The sequence below is a fragment of the Rattus norvegicus genome, chromosome 5, assembly GCF_021556685.1.
Source record: "Rattus norvegicus strain SHRSP/BbbUtx chromosome 5, alternate assembly SHRSP_T2T, whole genome shotgun sequence".
Taxonomy (NCBI): Eukaryota; Metazoa; Chordata; class Mammalia; order Rodentia; family Muridae; genus Rattus; species Rattus norvegicus.
The window spans coordinates 144,664,081-144,687,545 of NC_141538.1; the positions used below are offsets into that span (position 1 = coordinate 144,664,081).

A 23,465-nucleotide genomic window follows, 5' to 3' on the forward strand; every position below is an offset into this window, starting at 1 on the left:
TGAGTTTGAGGCCAGCCTGGTCTATAGAGCGACTTCCAGGACAGCCAGGGTTGCAAAGAGGAAACCTTGTCTTGAAAAAACTAAACAAACAAACAAACAAAAAAAAAGAGAAAAGAAGAAAGAAAGAAGGAAGGAAAGAAAGAAAGAAAGGCAGGCTACATATAAAATGATTCCACTTTGTGACAATCTAGAAAAAGCAAAGCTCTATCAATAGTAAAGAAATCAGTGACTTCAAGGATTGAGGGAGGGAGGAGGAGGATGAAGAGAGGAATTTAAGAACAGTGAAGCTATTCTGTATGGTTCTGTAATGATGGGTTCATATTTGCCAGACCTACACTGTTCAACATGAACAGTGAACTTTAATCTGTGGGCAATGCACTAATAATTAATAATGTTAACAACATGAATGCTTTTGGTTCAGTAAATGGAACACATTATGGAGAAAAGTTAGTCTGTGCAAAGGGCAGATGACAAGATGATATAGGGGAACTCCCTAGAGTATCTCAATTTTTCTGTAAATCTAAAGCTATTCTAAGAAAGTATATTTACTCATTGAATTTATGCATGTGCATGTGTTTACATGTTCATGTGTGTGTAGATGTGTGTGCACATGTGTCAGCCTTCAGTGTCACTCCTCAGAAGCTGTCTCTACCTTGTTTCTATTGAGAGCAAAGAGTATAAAGGAGGCAAACAAATTTTGTTTCCCACCAACAGTATGTAAGAGCCCATACTTATTTAAATTTTTGTCAAAAATAGGTATTATTGTTAGTGAAAACTAACTTACTTAAGTTAGATTTTCTTTAATGATTAGCAATACTGCATAGCTTCTTTTCCCCAGTGCTAGGGACTGAACCCAGGGTCATACAGATGCTAGGTAAGTGCTTCATCACTGAGCTAGATCCAGAAGATAAATTACGTTCTTTGAATAGGTAGTTTGAATTTGAAATACTGACCTGCAGACTAAGAATACATGTTTAGGGGTTGGTGATATAGCTGTTAGTAAACTGCTTGCCAAACATGCATGAAGGCCTGGCTTTGGTCCCCAGCATCACACAAACCCAGGAGCACAACAGCGTGCTCCTTCTCTAATTCCAGGACAAAGGATGAAAAAGCAGTATGATCAGAAACTCCAGGTCACCTCCAGCAACTGGGAGTTTAAAGCCAGCCTGAGCTAGAAACTCTGTCTTTAAAAAAAAAAAGCTCATATGTCCATTAATTAGAACAAAATAAAAAACTAGAAAATGTTTCCTTTGTTGACTAATACGTTCATTTTTTTTCTAATGATATGCTAGTGTTTACAGTTTCTGTTTGCTGTGTTCTGTTGATTTTAAATGTACTATATTTACTATATTAGTGACACACAGATTTGTGTGTAGTCAACTGTAATAATTTTTCTTTGTTATTTCTTTTTTTCTGTTTTGTTTTTGTGATGGTGGGAACCAACTCATAACCAAGCATTTGCCTATTGAGCTTCAGACCCTTCTTTCATTTTTCTTTTTTAAAAAAATATTTTTATTTTATATTGGTGAGTTACTTTAGTGGCATGGATGTGTTTGCACCACATCATGCCTGATGCTCATGAAGACTGGAAGAGGGCATCAGATCCCCTGGAACTGGAGATACAGAGAATTGTTAGCTGACATGTGGGTTCTGGGAATTGAAAATGGGTCCTCTGGAAGTGCTCCTAACCACCGAGTCACTGTTTGGCAACCCTCCTCCCCGCCCCGTCTGTCCGTCCGTCCGTCCGTCCGTCTGTCTGTCTCTTGGGATGTATGTAGAGGTGTTGTTGTTCATGTGTATGTGCATGTGTGTATACACATGTGTGTGCATATGTGCATTTGAGTTGAGGGCTCAGAGTGGATGTGAGGTGTCTTCTCCAACCATTCTCCACTTTGTTTTATGAGGTAGAGTCTTTTGTTAGGTAGAGGTCACCACTGGATGGCTGGTCAGCAAGTCCAGAACTGCTTCTTTGTCTCTCCTGAGCAGGGACTATCTCTTGGTGCATGCTGCAGAGCCTGACTTGTTCTATGGGTTCCTGGGGATCAAAGCAGGCCCTGATACTTGTGCAGTGAGCACTTTACACTGACTGAGCCATCTCCCTACCCTCATGTCTGTCATTTCTTTTTTCTTTTTTTCTTTTTTTCGGAGCTGGGGACCGAACCCAGGGCCTTGCGCTTGCTAGGCAAGCGCTCTACCACTGAGCTAAATCCCCAACTCCCACGTCTGTCATTTCTAATATGAAATTATTTTACTACATTCAATGGTTTGTAAGTTATTATTTTCCTATTTTTTTTCGTTTTTCGGCATCCGATTTCTTTTACTACAATAATATGTGGTCAGGTATTTAAGTATCCCAGCTCCACAGGTGAGGAACGTAAGGCATCACACAGTTACGTCACTGAGTTATATCACACAGTAGTACAGCCTGCGGTGTCTGAACACTGACAGTCCACCTCCACGATCTGTGCTGTAACCCGCCACCTCATCCTGTACGCAAGTTATTCTGATGCCATCTCACTGCATGATTCTTCTCTTTAGCACTGCTTCTGATGTCTCTTTATGGCACTAAAAGTCATTTCCCAGAGTCTCCTTTTTACTATTTAGCTTACAGACTTTGTCTTAAGGGAATAATGTGTGGGGTTTTTGCTGTTGTTTTCTTTTTCTTTTCTTTTCTTTTTTCCCGAGATGGTTTCTTTGTGTAGCCCTGGTTGTTCTGGAACTCATTCTGTAGACCTGGAACTCGAGATCCTCTTGCCTCCACCTCCCAAGTGCTAGGATTAAAGGCATGCACCATCACTACCCAGCTAATATGTGATTTTAAATACTATGGTACAAATATATTTTAGTATTTGGAAATTTTAGGTCATCTAATTCTAAAAACAATGTTAAGCAGAAGAAAAGAAATGCAGTATTTCTGTTGGTGCGGTGCTGGAGACCAAATCCAGGTCCGTTGTTAACAGCTTCGGTCTGTGCTCTAAGCAATGAGCTAAATTCTCACTCCTGAAAGATGCATTTTAAAATATCCTTACCATATACCGGCGTCTTCCCAGGCAGGATGACGATAATGAGCTGCAGTCCTGAGTAGGTATTCTTGAGATGCCGGAACATGGGCTCCACGCTGTCTGCCCCCTGTGCGTATTTGCAGAAACATGGCTGACCCTGGATGGGCATCCCTGCATCCTTGGAGATCTTCCGAAGCTGGTCTGTGAATCCTCTGAAGGTGAAGAGAAGAGCTTTGTCTAGACGTCAAAATGTACCAAACATTTGATCTCGTGGGGGTGTGTGTATGTGTATGTGTGTGTGTGTGTGTGTGAGAGTGTGTGTATGTGAGTGTGTGTGTGTGAACTCACGGTCTGTGTGTGTTCGGCAAGTACTCTACACTGAGCTGTAGCCCCAGCTCCAAGCCTGCCACACAGCGGTGAAAAGTTTACGAAAGAGATGGAAGCTAGGTGGTGATGGAGCCCGCCTTTAATCCCAGCACTCAGGAGACAGAGGCAGGTGGATCTCTGAGTTTAAGGACAACCTGGTTTACAGACTGAGTTCCATGATAGCCAGGGCTACAGAGAAACCCTATCTCAAACACAAAAGTCATTAAGAAAAAAATCATTAAGGAAAAAGTAGGAAGAGGAGAGAGAAGATGAAGATAGGAAGAAGAGAAGAAGAAAGAAATAGCAGATGAAGCAAAGATCTGCGTGTTTGCTCAATATAGAAAAGGTCACGGGGGCGGGGGAAGAAAAGGTCACCAGATTACTAAATTTAAAGGCAACAGAGGGTACCGTAACCTACAGCAGCCTTCCTTCGTCCTTTGCAGACATGTTCAAAGATCCCCAAATGGGGCTGGGAGATGGCATAGTTGGTAAAAGATTTGCTATGCACATCTATACTGTCAGCACTGAGGAGGTGGAGACTGGAGGATCCCTGGGATTGGCTGGTCAGTCCATCTAACCGAATTAATGAATTCCAGATTCAGTAAGATACTCTGTCTCAAAAACCAAGGTGGAAGGTGACTGAGAAATATTCCTAAAATCAACTTCTGGCGTCAGTCTATTTGTACACTAACACACACACACACACACACACACACACACATACACACACACACACACACACACACACACACACACACATACACTTCACGACTCAAAATTGGATGTTTAAAGGTATAGATTACTAGACCCTATAATTTAATGCCTTTTGATCTTAACCAATGGCTATAATTTTTTTTTCTTTTTCTTTTTTTCGGAGCTGGGAACCGAACCCAGGGCCCTGCACTTGCTAGGCAAGCACTCTACCACTGAGCTAAATCCCCAACCCCTATGGCTATAATATTTGAAGTCCCAGGTATAACAAGTAAATTTATACAAATACAAATACCTTTATAATATAGAATACTCATTTTTAATGTACATCTTTGAAACTTCAGCATGCAATTTTTTCTTTCCTTACTAAACTGACCACCTTTGTCTTTTCACTTAATAATTCAGTGAGTTCTAGGCCAATAAGAGACCATGGTGGATAGTTCCGGATAACTGACATCTTTGGCTGACTTCTGGCCTGTACATGCAGAAACATGCACATTCACACACACCTGCAAATGTGTGCGCACATATGGACACACACACATTATGGCTGAGACTGGGCCTCATTAATTTATGGTTCTCCTGCCTCAGCCTCCTACATAACTGGAATGATAGGTGATCCCAGCTGGACGGAGGAAATAGTTTTAAAGGTTTACTGGTTAAACATATTTCATACAGAGAGGCATCATTTGTTAGCACACAGGATGAACCATTACAGACTGAAACACAGGGCTGGGGTGTGGCTCAGGAATGCAACCCATTGGATGTACAAGGTCCTGGGTTCACCCCAGCCACAAAATCCAAACACTAAAGGTCCCCAGACTAAATCAACGAAACATCTTACTTCAGTATTTCTTCTCTGCACTGCCTCTGTGTGGCAAAGCAAGCGATAGCCCACATTTTGATTTCAACTCCTGTGTGGAACTGTTTTCCTCTCATGTCCCATACTCCGTGGCTTGGTGTTGCTACTGTCCGGTTCTGTAAGAGAGATGACAAAGACTTCCCCAAATAATGCATTTCAGGTGAGCTCAAGTAAGCACTTCAGGTTTCTGAATTGATAAATCCTTAGTACTCTATGTGGAGTGGACTGTTCTAAAGCAATATTATTTACACTGTTAAAACCAGAGTCCAGTAAGAGGCCAGCAAGATGGTTTGGCAGATCTTTACAAGCAGTTCTTGTCCCCTTGCATGCTGACCTAAGTTTGACCTCACCACACTCAAGAACTCATACAGTAAAAGGAGAGAACCCAACTCCCTCACGTTACCCTTGACTTCTCCCTTGACTTCCCCATGTGCACCAAGACAATAAATAAATAAATGTAAAAAAAGTTATGCTAAACTAAATTCACCTTAAAACAAACAAAACACCTGATGTATTGTTGGAATGATAAAATAGAAAGTTCAAAACCTAGAGTACCATTCTCTCCACAATTAGCAAATTATTTATTTTATGTATGAGTTCTCTGCTGTATGTTTATCTGCAGGCCAGAAGAGGGCATCAGATCCCATTATAGACAGTTGTGAGCCTCCATGTAGTTGCTGGGAATTGAACTCAGGACCTCTGGAAGACCAGCCAATGCTCTTAACCATGGAGCCATCTCTCCAGCTCTTACTCAGCAAGTGATGTGTGTATGAGGAGAACATTACTGACAGCCTTACCCGTCCTCCATACTGGAGCATAGGTGCTGGCAGTACTCGACCGGTCACATGGGCCATCTCATCCCGCACTTTAAACTGAAACTCCTGAACAAATGGATCTGTTTCATAATTTGCACTTCTTACCTAACAACAGAAAAGAATTGTCATTATTTTCAGACTTCCCTCAACCTCTTACTACAGTTGCCAGGACCTCCGCTTTTCTTCCTCTTCGCCAACTATATGTTTTATAGTAAGTATAATCAACGGTGCCCTGGCTATAAAGCAGAGAATATTATCCTGCACACTGTGTCAGGGGCTGAAGGAAGTCTATGAACACCTTCATAAGTGACTCAAAACTAAATGTAGATATTAGGTTGAATAATACACTTTAACTAGTTGTGACCCATGAAAATGATGATTTTAAACAATTAGGCAATTTCAGGAGAGAGAAATACCTATTTAAAATGGGATAAGAAGCTCCAATTGAGCCAGAGTGGTGGGGCACACCACCTTAATCCCAGAATTTGAGAGGTAGAGGCAGGTGGCTCTTTGAATTCGAGGACAGCATGGTCTACAGACTGGGTTCCAGGATAGCTAGAGCTGTTATACAGAGAAACCCTGTCTTGAAAAATGAAAAAAAAAAAAAAAAAAAAAAAAAAGAAACAAAACAAAAATCCAACTAAACACAAAAGAATCTCTGATTGGACAGTCAGTCATAGCTTTGTTTGTCAAAACAAAAACAAAAACAAAAACAAAACAAAACAAGAACCTAGAAACATAATACCAAAATTTGTTTCATGTAAAGTTTGACAGTAAATATTAAAAGCAACTTTCTACTATCTGCTTTATAACAATTTTATTTCAATACTTTCAGGTATATGACATCGTAAATGTTTACTTAGAGAGAAACAGTAAGAACAGATAAAAAGCCAGTATCAGTTACAGATTATAAGTTTTATATGACAAATCCATGCATAGAGTCAAAGAAATAATACATGTTTTCTCAGTGCTGGGTCTTACCCTAAGGTACCCTACTAGCTATTTTTCTTTCTTTTATCTTTTTTCTTTATTCTTTTTTTTTTTCAAGACAGGGTTTCTCTGTGTAGGCCAGGCTGGCCTTAAGAGATAACCTTCCCTCTGCCTCCCGAGTGCTGGGATTAAAGGTGTGAGCCACTGTACTTGGCTCCACAACCTCTTTTAATTCTGCCAGTTTATAACTGGTAATAGAGCATCGCTGGTAAGGACATCTTTTGTTTACCTTACTCGCCTTGATCATTGCCCCCATCCCCTGCTCCCTTGACTGGGTCGTCCTAATGCGCTTTAAATCCCATTTTAGAATTTTGTACTAACCAATCTGCTAATTTCCTCTTGTCTATCTGGTGCAGATCTTGCTGTTGCCTTAATCATAGTAGAAGTCTGATTGTCTGTTAGTTTCTTGATACACCTCTGTCCAGCCACAATATTACAGACCTAGAAATAGGATAATTTATACAATGTATATATATTTTTTAGAACTCACTTGCTTAATGCCAATCACATGTTAAATATAATTTTAAGGTCTACTTTAGTAAATTACTTTTTACTTATGTTAAAGTAAAAACAGAGAACAAATTACACATGATTACATAATTATAGATGGGTAAAAGGTACACAGGATAAAGACTGAAAGAAACATAGCAAAAAAATGCTAACCAATGGTAGAATTATGGGTGAACTTTTTTCCTACCATGTTGGCTAGTTTTATGTCAGGTTAACACAAGCTAATGTCATCTCAGGTGGGGGAACCAATAACGAAAATACCTCCATATGATCCTGCTGTAGGGCATTTCTTAATGAGTGATTGATAGGGATGGCACATTACAGTGGGCTGCGTCCTTCTTCATGCTGGAAGTCCTGGCTTCTATAGGAGAGCAGGCTGAGCAAGTCATGAAGAGTAAGCCAGTAAGCAGCACTCCTCCATGGCCTCTGCATCAGCTCCTGCCTCCAGGTTCCTGGCCTGCCTGAGCTCCTGTCCTGACTTCCTTTGATAAGGAACAGTGAGATGGATGGAAGTGTAAGCAGAATAAACCCTTTCCTCCAAGTTGCTCTACGGTCATGGTATTTTATCACAGAAATGGGCACTCTGACTAAGACATATACTATTCTAATCGAAGAAATTGTAGAAAAAAAGAATTTAAAAATTGTTCAAATTCCAAAATACATGTGAAACTCAGTAAATCATAGGCCATAAATGCCCCTAAAAGAATAATAAATAAGGCCAGGGAGATGGCTCTGCAGGCAAAGAGCTTGCTGCATAAGGACCTGAGTTAAGACCCCTAGCACTAATGTACAAAACTAGGCATGGTGGGATATGCCTGTAACCCCAGTGCTGGAGAAGAGGGAGGGGAAAGGAAGGTGGAGAAACTGGCCCAGCTGAAGTTCAGGTTCAGTGAGAGACTTTGTCTCAAAAAACAGATGGATAGCAACATTGAAAGACTCTTGATGTCTGTCATTCTTGGCCTACACACACGACACACACGCACGCACACACACACGCATGCACACACACACACACACACACACACACACACACAGAGAAGAGAAACAGAAGCTAATCATAAGCAGCATAAAGGCATTACTTCTAGTGGCAGGTATGTATGCTTCTGCTCCTGCCCCACTTGCAGACAGGGAAGGTGTGGGTACTTCAGCTGAAGTGTGTACTTTTCTCGGAAATACTGAGCTACAGTTCTCTCCACAGTTTGGCCATTTTCTAGCTGTAAAGGAAATCTGGGAAAAGAAGAGTTGACATGAACAACCTTATCCATTATGGCTGGTCAACTTCCCAACCCTTAGAGTATGCTGCCTCATATTACTGCCATGGTGAACTGCAGCTTTTCTTACGTTTGGTGGCTGGCAGGCCTTCTTGTTACATTACAGACACGGTATTTCCGTCTCATTGTTCCACAATGAGTCACTTCAACCTTCAGACCTGTTCCCAACAAGAAAAATGAAGGTTACAGAGATTCCATGAAAAATACTTACCCAGTCTCTTCACTACTATAAAACCTCTATTCTGAGCAGGCACAAGGTCTGTGACACAAGCAATGTGATATTAGGAACTTTTATGTGAAATTGTTAATAATCATAATAATGACAGACCTAATACCAAATATTTTTCTTATAAAAGAAGTTCTTATTAAGAAAGAAAATCCTATAGTTCACTAAGTCCAAAGATTAAGGGGCAAAGTTCTCCGGTAGGAAAAAAATGCATTTACAATAAACTCAGGAATCTGTAAACTCGGGAATGAGAGGATAAGTGTTTGAATAGCCCCTCATCACATGGTGACTGAAGATCAGAGTTACAGAAAGTCCTTCTAAGATTTATGAATCAGGCAGAAAAAAAAATCTGGTCCTCCTACTAGAACTAGAGTGACAATTTTATTAAGTATTTTTCTTTATTCATTTTTTCTCAAAAAATAGTGACTACTAGAATGGAAGATAAATAGTTCTTAACTTAAAAAATTATGTGTGTGTGTGTGTGTGTGTGTGTGTGTGTGTGCTCATGCACACATGAATGTAGAGGTCAAAAGACAATGTAAAGAAATTGGTTCTCTCCTTGTATCATGTGGGTCCTGGGGAGCAAACTCAGGTGGCCAAGCTTGGTGGCAAGTGAATTTGCCCATTGAGCCATCTTGTCAACCTTCCAAATAACATTTTTTTAAAGACAGGGTCTCTCTAGGTAGCTCTGACTGTACTGAACTTCGGTATGTAGATCGGTTACCCTTGAACTCACAAAGTTCCATCTGTCTTTGCCTCCTGGGTGATGGGATTTAAGGTGTGGGCCATGACTCTCGGGCTTTTTCAAATAATTCGTAAAGTAGGTGATCTTTACTTTCTTATGGAATTATTCACCCCTGTGGGAATCTGATGAAAGCAATAAACTCTCAGAAAAATACATATACATATATACATACATATATACATATATGTATATGTGTGTGTGTGTGTGTAAATGGAGCAAGTAATTTTAAATATTTCTAGCTCACTGTTGTCCATTTATGAACTTTAGTGATTCAAGGATTCCAGGTTATTCTAGAAAGTAAAGAATGGGCTTTGAATCCTCAGCTGACGAAAACCCGTTTTGGAGGTACTCAGAGCCATGTGCACACAGGCACAAGTCCTACCACTGAGCTCTAACCCCACCCTTTTCACTTTGTTTCCACACAGGGTCTTGCCCAGTTGCTCAAAGTATCCTTGAATTTATTTTCCATCCTTAGCTTTCTGGGATGACGGGGGTGTGCCTCCATGACCGGCATATCAAGAAACTAGGAAGATTCTTGTTTGTTTTTTGTTGTTGTTTGTTTTGTTTTGAAGGTAGAGGATGATAAGAGGCTCTCTACGTAATCCTGACTAGAACTTGTTAATATAGACCAGGCTGCCCTTCAACTCAGAGATCCCCCTGCATATGCCTTTCTAGTGCTGGGATTAAAGGCATGCACTACTATGGCCAGCAGGAATTTCCTTAAGAACTGATGAGAAACGGAATTTCCATAGATGATGCTTTATGCGTGTGCTTAATAGTGATAATCATTAGTAACGTGTTACTGAGGACAGGAAATGCAGCTAATGTGCCCGATAAACTAAAAGTTTAATTTTAATTAATTGCAAACAAGCTCCTGGCTGCCGTAGTGGCCAAAGTAGTAACCCAGGAGGAGGTGTTAAGAAATGGACATATAATAGCTATTCTTCACAGAAAAATAGACACATTTCTAAAGTTTGGCCTAGGCTCCAAAGAGTAAGTCTAAAAGGGTAAAAATGGAGTTTTTTTTTTTTTTTGAACAGAAATTATGGTCATTACACTTTAAGCAATTTTACTTTTTTATTTATAAATTCCTATAGTGTAGTAATTGTCATCTGGATGTGATTTTGCCTGCCCCTCGCCCTGGAACATTACATGCATGTGTGCGTGCGTGCGTGCGTGCGTGCGTGTGTGTGTGTGTGTGTGTGTGTGTGTGTGCGTGTGAGGCTATGAGCCAATCCAGGGCCTTGGCACACATTAGGTAAATACTTTACTAAGTCACACTCCTAGCCCCCAACACAGGTTCTGTGACTGTTACAGCTAGGTGACAGATATCACTGGCAGCTGGTGAATAGAGATTGAATACTTCCCTATATTCTACAATGTATAGAACTGCACCTAGCGCTCAGCCAAGAATTACCCAGTACAGAATGGCAAGAGAAACTCTACCACGGTATAATTTGCTTTCTTATCTAATTATTAACTATAGTACCAATCACAAAGTTTACTCATAGTAAATATTTTCTTTTGACATATCAGTACAAATTAGGATAATAAATGTTTTTTTTGAAAAAGTATTCTTAATAAAAATTAAACCTTTGAGAAGTAATTTTTCATTGTAACTATATTTCTAAAATTAAATTTCAAATATTTATTATGTCAGTATATTATTATCAAGGAGGCCGGAAAATGCAATGGAAGGCCTTGTAAGAGGGAAACAGCAGGGGTTGGGGATTTAGCTCAGTAGTAGAGCGCTTGCCTAGCAGGAGCAAGGCCCTGGGTTCGGTCCCCAGCTCCGAAAAAAAGAATTTAAAAAGAAAAAAAAAAAAAAAGGGAAACAGCAATACTATGAAGTAAGGAACATAAAAATATTATATTTTGGGGACAAAGTAAATCTCTGTTGTCTGAAACATTTATTTATTTTCAAGTCTTTCCCATGATTTAAAAAAGCATAGTTTTCAAAAATACGGTTCTACATGGTTATAGAACAAATATTAACTAAAAGTAAATTTCCCCCAATATTTCTGCTTTGTAAGTACCATTAATCATTGGTTGATAAAAAGTTATTACCAACTAGTTGGAGATAAGGGCAACTAGATTATAATCAATATACTAAAATTTATATTTGTTAGGACATGATTTATAGCATCTAGCAGCTATCATCAAATTCCTTATATAAATTAAAACCAAGCATCACCAAACAGAAAATTCTCTTTTCTGAGTTCCTGTGGGAAGATACATGGTGTACTTTAAAAAGTCCTCATTTAAAAAAGTCTTCTTGACTTTCAATGGAGGAAAAAAATATACAGTTTTACTAATTAGATATAACCCAGACTTTATACCCCAAATGTAAGATCATAGATCATACCTAACAATTCAATCAAATCCAGGGGCTAGCAAAAAGTCAAAATTACAAAGAGTGGAATAGGTAACTCTCTGCCCAGGCCCTCCCCAAACCCTCCATCCAACCAAAGTTTGGCTTTAACAAATATGGAACCTATAAACTTGGCTTTACCTTCACTATAACATCAACTTTATAATGCTTTCTAGTCAACTTTTCAGTCATTTCTTTGGCCCCTGAGCAGTTGAAGTTAAGACCGAGTCCATGCTCTCCGGGCAGCAGCTGAATCCTTGTTCTGTACATCTTGTATTTTCTGTGATAGAGCGGTGACATGAGTTGGTTGCATAGTTACCGCACAATGATGTAAGTGACTGCATGATATCAGGGTGGTAACTAGGCAGCCACTCGGCTAGAAACCATGGCATTGAGATGATCACATAGATAATGGCAGGTAATGCACTGACCTGACCATGCTAACTGCAGTTAGGACAGATTATGAGAGGACAATGATATGGCTGCAAACAGTTATCATTAACAGTTTCTTATTGTGGCCCTTGACTCGAGATAGATGGATGCTGACTGACAAAACAGGAAGGGCTGGCCTTTTCAGGTTTTATTAAGACGACTGTCTCTTGTTTGTAGTTACTGAATGGCACAGAATGAATGAGAACAGGAACAAGCAAGGATGTAGTCACCTACTCTAACTGGTTTGGGGACTGAGAGATGTTCAGTGAACAAATGCGAATGCTTCATTCAAACCACAAGCTGAAAATTATCTGCAACGAATAGGTAAAATCTTAAACAAGAGCATAATCATTTCTGTTCATTTAAGATGCAGCATTTAATATAAACAAAGATAGCTACGCCTTCCTGGATAGTATGTGGTTTTCCTTCACGTCAATCTACCACACTGAGGACAGTGGAGTTACATCTTACGTGAGGATTAGACACTAAAGTCATAAATAAGGAAAGAATTGCATACAGTCAAATTACTTTCTAAAAATTCCTGAAATTGCTGAGAAAGCTTGAACGCAAAGCTATCAGTGCCCTTAGAATGTTCAGAAGGAGCAAATATGTGCAGAATGTAATATCAGAACACTATTAGAGGAATTTTAATTTGAGGGGCCATAGAGAATAGCTTTTTATTCTAATGAACATAGGACACAACACCACTGTAATAACTGTAAGCTGCCTTTGTAGTGTACATTAAATAGCTAAGTACAATCTGGAGTAACACATGAAAATGGTGAACTCCCATTTTAGACTGGAATTTCAGAAAATAACATTAATTAGAGTATGTTCAGAGAGTGAGTCAAATTCTAAAGTAGCAATATCTTTAACGTAAGATTCTTATGTAACAGTATCAGAGAAACATTTTCCCATGAGACCACTTCCTCTCTCTAGCTAGCGTGGGACAATATTCATAAAAACATAGCTGGATTACTTAGCAGATTCTTCATTCAACCACTACCTAAGAAGCTACAATAATGGATATGATGTAACATTTTATAATTAATCTATATTCTATTGATCATGTTACACAATATGATTCTAATTATAAAAAAACTTCAATGGAAAACTGTGTTATCCATGCATTTTATAGTGTCTTAAATGCTAATTAGTAACAAACTGTAGAAATGATATCTGAAAGTACTTAGTCTTCTAAATGCTAATTAACTCACCTTTTATCTCCTTAGTGAATTTTACCCGATGAGAATCGGTCAGGGGTCTGGGTTGCTCATCGATGTTGTGAATGTCAAGAACTTCACACATGAACTGAATGACAGGCTGTGCTTTGTAAAAGGCAGTGGCAGAAACTAGGGGGAAAAAAAACCTCACATAGTACAAATCCAAGAAACTTCATTCTAGGTTTCCACAATTAACTGTATACAGTTAAAATGATCCCTTGTGTGTGCATATCTACATATAAATATCTATATCTATACATACATTATGTGTAAGTGTTTTCCAAAATGAAGCAGTTTGGTTTCTGAGGTACGAGAACAGAAAGGTCAACTACTACAGTTTTTATCATCTAACTCGCCATGGGTAACCACCCTCGCAATGAAGTGTTTTATGAAACTGGAACCCGTGAAGCCAAAGAATGCCCAAGTAGAGAAGAGTGGATCATTTCCTAAACCAGGCTTCTTATGCTAACATGCTACAGTCTCTTCCAGAGACAGCTTTCTTCATCTTATAAAGGTCTGAGAAAACAGAGATATTCAATACAAGCCACAGGTCCTCCTAGGGGGGATCTGCCCAGAGGTCTGAGTCACAAGTGGTGGTTTACCAACCAGCACGATTATTTTTAAAATAGTTTTTATTTTTAGGTTTTGGAACTATAAACATGATTAAAAGACTACACATCTCTTTTTCTTCTTCTTCCTTCTCCTCCTTTTCCTCCTCTTCCTTCTCTTCCTTCTCTTCCTTTAAGACAACCATTCATTGTGTAGACCTGGGTGTAGAACTCAATATGCAGGGGTTGGGGATTTAGATCAGTGGTAGAGCGCTCGCCTAGCAAGCACAAGGCCCTGGGTTCAGTCCCCAGCTCCAGAAAAAAAAAAAAAAGAACTCAATATGTAGCCCAGGTTAGCCTCAAACTTACAAAGATGCATCTCCCTCTGCCTCCTTAGTATTAGGATTAAAGGTATACACCACCATATTTAACCTTATATTCTTTTTTTAGGAATAAAAATTATGAATGTGTATGTGTCCATGGGAAAGTGGATATGCGTGACTGTATGGTGACCTCTGAGAACAGAAGAGAGTTTGAATCCCTTAGAGCTGGAGTCACCGGTGGTTATGAGCTGCCCAGTGTGGGTGCTGAAGATGGACTTCAGACCGAAAGACTGCTCTTAAGTGTTGGACCGTCTCTCTCCAGCCAGATAGCTACTACTGAAAAATTGTAGGACCATTTTTGTGCATAAACAAATGCCAGCAAAGAGGGAGGTGGCATTTCACACCATTAATCCCAGCACTTATGAGGCAGAGGAGCAGATCTCTATGGCCACATAGCCAGCCAGGGCTACATAGGGTGAACCCTGTCTCAGACAAAACAAAACAAAAAACAAAGACCACAAACCAAAAATGAAAACATGCCAGTACAATATATACTGTACACATGGTTTCATATTGTTTGATTAGCCCAGCACACGCTGGCCTGGCCTACTTTTTAGAGAGAAACAGATAAAAGAAGTGCATTGTGAAGGACAGGCACCTTTACCTTTCCTTTAATCCCACAGGAGATTTTCCTCCCTGGATGCTGCAATCACGCCTACTGTTTCACAGTTGGAACTACCATACCAATGCCTACAATGCTTCTTCTACTGCATTTCCTGTTCTCTTCTTCTTCCTTTTTTTTTTTTTTTTTAAGATTTATTTATTTATTTTGTAGAGGAGCACACTGTAGCTGTCCTCAGACACACCAGAAGAGGGCATCGGATCCCATTATAGATGGTTGTGAGCCACCATGTGGCTGCTGGGATTTGAACTCAGGACCTCTGGAAGAGCAGTCGGTGCTCTTAACCGCTGAGCCATCTCTCCAGCCCCCTCCTGTTCTCTTCTAACCACTCACTGTTACCATCTCCTAGACTACATGCAGTGACATGGGCATTTGAGATGAAAACTAAACTTTGTGATACAAAGCTTTGAAAAGGATGGGTTGAAATCCATGAACACCATTTAAAGAAGGGTTAATTTCTAATGGTAAGAGATCTCTGGAGCCCTCTGTGAACCTTTCAAACTTTCGATGTTGTTTCATTGTTTCAGACAGCCCCGCTCACTATGCATGTATGACCTTGGACTCCTGTTCATCTTATTTTCCTTTCCCAAGCGCTTAGATTACAGGCCTGCACCACCGTGTCTGATTATGTGGTACTGTGGATTGAACCTAGGGCTCTCTGCTCCAGGCAAGCGTTCTACCCACTGAGCTACATCAACCAAACCAACTGTCCCATCCCTGGCTGGTGTTGCAGGCATGTATCACGATGCCTGCTGACTCCTAATATTTCATAAGCCAACATATATGTTATTGTTTCTTTCCCCTTTCATAAATAGATTTGAAAAAAGTTAATGTCTAACATTTTAAAATTACTAAGCAAGTAAACTATAAACATGATGATATCTATTAATTGAAGGTTCTGGGTTAATGTAAACCTTCCTTAAAGAGGAAAAGAATAATTTTATAGATAATGGCCCCGAAAAGGCACTTGATAGAACCTAGCAGTGTAGCAGCTCATATTCCTACTGCGCCAGGGCTGGAAAGGAATTTATCAGCTGTCTAATGACACTCCATGATAAATCCAACTTCGTTTAAGACAAGTTCCTAGTTACATTTGCTTTACGCAAATGAAGAGAAATCAAAAGTAAAAAAGAAAGGGAAAACAGATGATTATACTTTAGAGTAACTATATGGAAAACTAGTCTGTAGATGAATTACTAGGAATGTTGTTATACTTAAGCTTAAAAAATAAATTACATTTTATATACTAGCAATCAATTCAAAATCTAATTAAAAGGCACATGTGGGTGTACTATGCATTGGGTATGTGTATGCCATGGCGTACACGTGGCACTCAGAGACAAGAGTTGGTTCTCTTCTTCTGCCATATGGGTTCTGGGGATTAAACTCAGGTCAGTAGGTTTGGTAACAAGGGTCTTTACTGAATGAATCCTTTTGCTGACCCAGAACCAAAATTTTAAAGCAATTGAATGGAAGTCTAAACAAAGGATGTGTAAGAATTACAGAACAAATAGGTACTTTAATACAGAAAGATTTTCAAAATGCTCTAAATAGCAGAGTAAAATACCCTAGCCATGTACACTTTTTCTCAGATTTATCCGCCTATTCAAAACAACTCCTACCAACATGACCTAAGACTTGTCAAATAGGATGCAACGGCACATGCACAGAAACTAATGCTACGATTAACACAAAAGAGCAGCGAAACAAGAACAGTCAGGACAATTCTTCGGAATAAGGCAGAGCTGGAGAGATGCTTCAGTGGCTACTCTGACAGCAGTCAGGTTCAATTCCCAGCACCTGAAGGCTGGCTCACAACCATTTGAAACTTCAGTTGCAGGGGATCAGATACCCTCTTTTGATTTCCATTGGCACCAGGCATACATACGGTGCACATACATGCAGGAAAATCAGTCATACACATAAAATAAAGGAAGTAAATTTAAAAAATAATCAGATTTGTTACACTCCTATTCAAGCTAAAAGATTGTGTAGATAAGAAACTGAGAATAGAAGACCTCCATCTATATGCGCAAACCCGAAATACTACCCAAGGAATTAAATATGTAGAAGAAACAAACACTTAAGGAAAATACAGAGTATTTTTACAATCTTGGAGATAAAGAAGAATGTTCTACACAAGAAATAAGAATTACAAACCATAAAACTGTAATTAAAAAGGCATCATAAACAAGTCTTAGTCAGCTAAAGATTGGTAGAGATGTGTGCAAAATTTACGACAAATTAATATAGAACATGTGATGTTCCTAAATCCCAGATAAAACAAAAAGTGGCAAAGGACACGAAAAGACATCTCATATCTCAAAGTCTAAATGACAAACCACATAAAATTTCATTAATAATCTCATTTACAATTAAAGAGATATATTTAAAAAACAGTTTGAAGAATCAAGATGAATACTAAAGTCCGATTCTGGTTCCACAGACTGACAATAAGCCAAAAGGAAAATGAAGCACTTAAAGATTATAGAATATAACCTAATAATTGTGTCACTAAGTGAAAGATATATAAAAATATGAAGACATACATAGTTATTTCAACTCAATTTCACTGTATTGGAATAGATATTCTTGAAGAATCCCACAACTATAAAATGATACGGACATTAGAATTCTTACTGTGGCTTGATTTGTGAGAGCAGCAAGAGTAGAAGCAAGGGCTAGCAGGATGGCTCGGCCAGTAGGCAAAGGTGCCATCTGAATGCCACCCCAGGACTCCCAAGGTTCTCCAACATGTCCTCTGACCACTGCACACATGCCATCCCCACAAGATAAATAAAAGTATAATTAAAAAGATAATGGGATCTACTTAAAACTTTATAGAATGAAATAAGTTACATTGTAAATACATATGTAGTACAAATTAAAATAATTTCAGTTAATTTCAGAATTCAGTTGAAGTGAAAAATAAAGACGTTAAGGAAGTTTGGGTAAAACAAGATATTACTAATTACTTAAGACTGTACCTAGAAGACAACTGAAAAAAATTAGCAACCTAGGTAATGACACCATGAGTAAGCTGGCTCTTGTGAACATAATGCACTATTGAGTTTATTAGGGTTAATTTCATTAAACTTTTACAATATATCCTAAAATACATGCATCTTTTACTAGATTTACTCATTGCTATGGATAGTTTTGTTTTTTGCCGAGAACTGAACTTACAGCTTTTACATGCTAGGCAAATGTTCTACCACTGAGATACATTCCCAACCCAATTCCTAATTTTTTGTCTCTGTTGGAAACTTATCCTTTACTCATCTCACAAATTGTATGTTTGTTTAATTAACTAATTCATCCCTGATTGTTCTAGGGATTAACCCAGAGCCTTAGGTGTACTAACAAGTACACTACTAGAAAACAATTTTTAAAAATTGTTCAATAAAAGGGCTGGAGAGATAGCTCAGTGGTTAAGAGCACCAACTGTTCTTCCAGAGGTCCTGAGTTCATTTCCAGCCACCACATGATAGTTCACAACCATCTGTTATGGGATCCGATGCCCTCTTCTGGTGTGTCTGAAGACAGTGACAGTGTACTCACATATACAAAATAAATAGATTTTTAAAAAAATCTCAATTAAAAATAAATCATTCTGTGAAATGAAGGAACAGTGGATCTAGGAGAGAGGGAAGGTGGGGAAAATGGGAGGGGTTGAGGGGAGGCTACATTTGGGTGTATTGTATGAGAGAAGAATAAATAAAAAGAAATTATTCTGATGAGAAACAACAAAAAGAGAACGAAAGGGCTGGAGATATGTCTCAGTGGTTAAGAGCACCCGACTGCTCTTCCAGAGGTCATGAGTTCAATTCCCAGCAACCACATGGTGGCTCACAACCATCTGTAAAGAGATCTGATGCCCTCTTCTGGTGTATCTGAAGACAGCTACAGTGTACTTATATATAATAAATGAATAAATCTTAATTTAAAAAAAAGGAGGTGGAAATCAAACTGGAGTGACTCACTGGACCTCACTTCTAGCCCAGTCCTCACTAGTGACTTTTCTCACTGTTAATGAATATATTTATTTATCATGGTTCTTAGAACTGATCCCATGGCCTCATGCATGCTAAGCAAGGGTTATACCACTGACCTTCACTTCCAGTCCTCTGAGCTTCTAATTATTCATCTGTTAAAAAAAGACAAAAGAACAAACAAAAAAATTTCTGGAGTTGGAGAGATGACTCTAGCTTTAAGAGCGTTTAACAACTATTCCAGAGGACCTGAGTTTGGTTACCCAGAACTCATATCAGCGCCAAAGGATCTGATGCCCATTTCTGGTCTATGTGGACACAACAAACCATGGTGTATGTACATACTGTGTGTACACACAGACACGAACATACAGAAATAAAGATCAGATACTTCTCAGAGCACTGGAAATTACCAACGTAAGATACCCGCTTGTGCCTCAAACATGGGGGCATCTATTTTCACTTCTGAATAGTTTTCTACTGCCATTTTCTCTTTTATCTATTGCTTGTAGGCAGAGTTATACTATCCATGTAAATAATTATTTGTACAATAATTCTTTGAAAAGACTATATGAAGCCTCATGAAAATGAAGTTAGGATTTTTCGCTGTGACCAAACTGAATCTGTATGAGGACACAGGAGGGTTGAGGACATTGTTTGATGGTTAGAGGACTTGCCTAGCTCATGTCACTGGATTTGATCCCTAGTACTGCAAGGTAAAATATAAGTAAATAAATAAAATAAATTGACACAACAAAAAGTTACAGATGGAAAAAAGAGAAGTATTTGCAACACTTGAAATAATTAGGACACGTACCAAGAAAGACCGGATCAAAATTAATAGTCGAAAATGGCAATATGATGGGTCCTGTCAAAACCCTTACCGCAACTCTAACTTAACACTGGGCAGATACTGATGGAGGAGTCTTGAAAGGTTAAATGCTACAACTATTACTTGCCCCAGCAGTGTCACTTAGGTGGAGAATGGCTCAGCAATTACACACACTGGCTGCTTTTCCAGAGAACCATGTTTGATTCCCAGCGCTCACACAGCAGCTCACCACCACCTGTAACTACAGTTCCAGGGGACCCAATACCTTCTGACCTCCAGAAGCATCAGAAGTACACACATATAAATACAGAAAAAACACTTAGACACATGAAAACTAACCTAAAAAAATCGTTAGTACCCAAGAGGGTTCTGTCTCAAAATCTTTCCCAAATCTAACAGTGCTCTAAGAAAACCAAAATTCTTACTTCTGTATTAGTGCCTTATTTATGGATTTACAATGTAGATACACATCACTAAATCCCAGTTCTTGAATTTTATGTAACTGAAAAAATTATTTTTTTCCAGACTTTAGTTGAAGCTTGTTTCTAGCTCAACTATATCAATTAATTTCTTCATTTTTACTAATAAGTGATTTTTTTTTGGATAAGTACACAACTTCTCTAATTGCCTTGGGACTTTTCCTTGGACACTTAAAATGTTATCGGTGGTCTTTTTCTTTTTTTCTAAGACATGGTCTTGCTATATAACTTAGGCTGGCCTGGAACTCACTACACAGTCATGTCTTTACTTCTAATTCCCCTGCCTCTACCCTCCCTTGTTAGGATTATAGCAATGGGCTACCATACCTGACTTGGTTTTTTGTTCTTGTCCCCTTTTAATCTTTTGAAATGAGGTGTCACAGCACAGACTAGTCTCAAAATTACAGCATTCATATTGAGATTACAGATGTGTGCCATTGTTTACGTTGGGCATATTATCTTACACACACACACACACACACACACACACACACACACACACACACACACGTATATGCACACCTCTAGAACAGACTGTCCATGAACTTGCTGGGTCATGAGGGATGCACATTCCTTTCTTAGATACCTTAAATAGTTCTTCACAGTTATTTTAGTTTCTGACCTCTCACAAGCAGTGTATGAGTCTCTGTGGTGGGGCCGGTGAGGAGGGTTAGCAAGTAATCACTTGCTGCCAACTCTGACCACACAAGTTCCATCCCGGGAACCTGCATGGTGGAAGGAGAACTGACGTCCACAAGTTGTCTTCTGACTTCTACACATGCACCTTGGCACACATCCTCACCACACAAGAAACAAATGTAATTATGATGCCCCAGGGAAGGGGGACCATGGGGGACTGAGGTAGGGGTGAGGGGGAAGGGAATGGGTGGGGTAGGAAAGGGAACACCCTCTCAGAGGCAAAGGGGAGGGGGAATGGGCTGAAAAACTCTTGGAGGGGGAAGAAAAAGGAGGGCAACATTTGGAATGTAAATAAATAAAACAATTTTAAAAATGAAAAACCAAAGTCATGTTTGGGCACTATTCACAACTGTTAAATATTGCCAGACAAGGTTAGTCACTCTGGGGCTGGAGAGATGGCTCAGTGGTTAAAAGCACTGACTGCTCTTCCAGAGGTCCTGAGTTCAATTCCCAGCAACCACATGGTGGCTCACAACCATCTGTGATGGGATCTGATGCCCTCTTCTGGTGTGTCTGAAGACAACTGCAGTGTACTCATATAAATAAAAATAAGTAAGGATTTAAAAAAAAGATTAATCACTCTGATAGGGACACCACAGTGATTTAAAAAAAAAAATTAGGGGGCTAGTGAGATGGATGGATGGATGGATGGATGGATGGATGGATGGATGGATGGATGGAGTGATAGATGGATGATAGGTAGTTGGATGGATGGAGTGATAGTTAGGTAGAAAAGCAGTCTGAGACACAGGCTGAGTCCCAGCCCCTGTCTGGGTCTCGTTAATGGGCAGCTGCCCTTGTGTTTCTATGTGGCAGTTCATTCTCTGAAAAAGGTAAAACAAAACAAAAGCTCCCTGGAAGGAGGATGCCAGCATAGCTGAAGGCACAGGACTGTACCACCAACAGGGGATTAAATGAGTGTCAACACCAAAAGCTGACACAGAAATTCCTCTGGCTAGATTCTCCAACTTGGCTTTCAGAATGCTGGCGATCAAAGAAGGCCAATCTTTCGCTAATCTTACCTACTCTGAAGAGACCTAAGGATTACAATATCCAACCTCAACTAGGGGATGAATGCACCCTATTATGAAGGTGCAGGTTGATGAGATGACTTTGTGCACACAGGACTTCCATTTGGGGTGTTTAGACACTCCCACTGAGCCCCGAGACATGTTCAGATACCAAGACAAACAAACAAAACTCAAACAAAGGGGAATTTAAGGGGAACGTAAGAATCCAGATTGAGCCATTGTGCTCAGAGAGGTCAAAGAGGCTGATAGAGTGCTATCTTAAGATGTAGTGTCCAGGAAGCAGAAAAGTGCTGCTAATGAAATAGAGATTAAAAAGTGAACGAAGGGAGAAAACTGAGGAAAACTTCTAGAAAGTAGAAAGAGTAGAAACTTCTCTAGCTCAAAATTGAGAATAGAAAGACAAATAGGGGCTGGAGAGATGGCTCAATGGTTAAGAGCACTGGTTGCTCCTCCAAATGTCCTGGGTTCAATTCCCAGCAAACGCATGGTGGCTCACATCTGCAATGGGAACTCATGTTCTCTTCTGTCATGCAGGCATATATGCAAATTGAGCACTCATATACATACATTTTTTAAAAATTTTTAATTTAAAAAGAGGCAAATGGGTGCCCGGCTAGCAAGCTCAACCCCCCTCCGTGGCTCCCCAGCAATGGGATTACAAATGCTGGGCACTGGTGGCACGCACCTCTATTCCCAGCACTCAAGAGGCAGAGGCAGGAGAATTTCTGAGTTAGAGGCCAGCCTAGTCTACAAAGTGAGTTTGACCATAGCCAGGGCTACACACAGAAACCCTGTCTTGAAAAACCAATCAGCCAAACCAACCAACCAACCAAACACAATGGGATTCCAGGTACACGCCACCACACCTGACATTTTAAAACTTGGATGCTGGAGATCTAAATTCAGGTTCTTACGCATGTGTGGAAGGCACTTTATTGAGTCTTCTGTCTCTAGGATTTTTCCTTTCTAGGTTACATTCTGTATTTTGTTCAGACTTAGGACTCTTTCATTTTGCTTAAATAATTTCACATTTTGCCTTTCAAATTTAGGATTATAATTCACACAGAAATAAGTTTTTTAAGATGTGAGACAACTTACTATTTTACTTCTTCTCCACTAACTTGAAATGCCACCTAAGATATTTACAAATTTCCATAAATATACAGCTGCCTTGTTTCTCGGTTCTCTTGACAAATCTGCCTACCTCTACATTTGCGGCACTGTGTTAAAAATGCTACAGTTTCATAATAAACAGGGCCATTCCTTTTTCTTTAAAACTGTATTGGTTTCTCGTGGTCTTTTGTCCTTCCACACAGACACAGGCTTATTGATCTGGATGTGATAGTACAACCCTT

The 23,465-nt window shown here is 39.4% G+C and overlaps 1 protein-coding gene across 5 annotated transcripts in view; it reads right to left on the reverse strand.

Moving 5' to 3' along the window:
• Positions 1-23,465, reverse strand: part of Ago3 (argonaute RISC catalytic component 3) — an 84,849-nt gene that overhangs the window by 25,889 nt on the left and 35,495 nt on the right. For 3 of the 5 annotated variants that reach the window (XR_015619743.1, XM_087549309.1, NM_001271193.1), the window contains 7 exon segments: positions 13,519-13,653; positions 8,598-8,685; positions 8,336-8,483; positions 7,068-7,187; positions 5,739-5,861; positions 4,924-5,057; positions 3,030-3,214 (listed from right to left, as the gene is read on the reverse strand). Coding sequence is in view for 4 of the 5 variants with exons in the window: in NM_001271193.1 (NP_001258122.1) it covers positions 3,030-3,214; positions 4,924-5,057; positions 5,739-5,861; positions 7,068-7,187; positions 8,336-8,483; positions 8,598-8,685; positions 13,519-13,653 (933 nt within the window). In the remaining variant the exon portion in view is untranslated. 5 annotated transcript variants of the gene reach the window in all.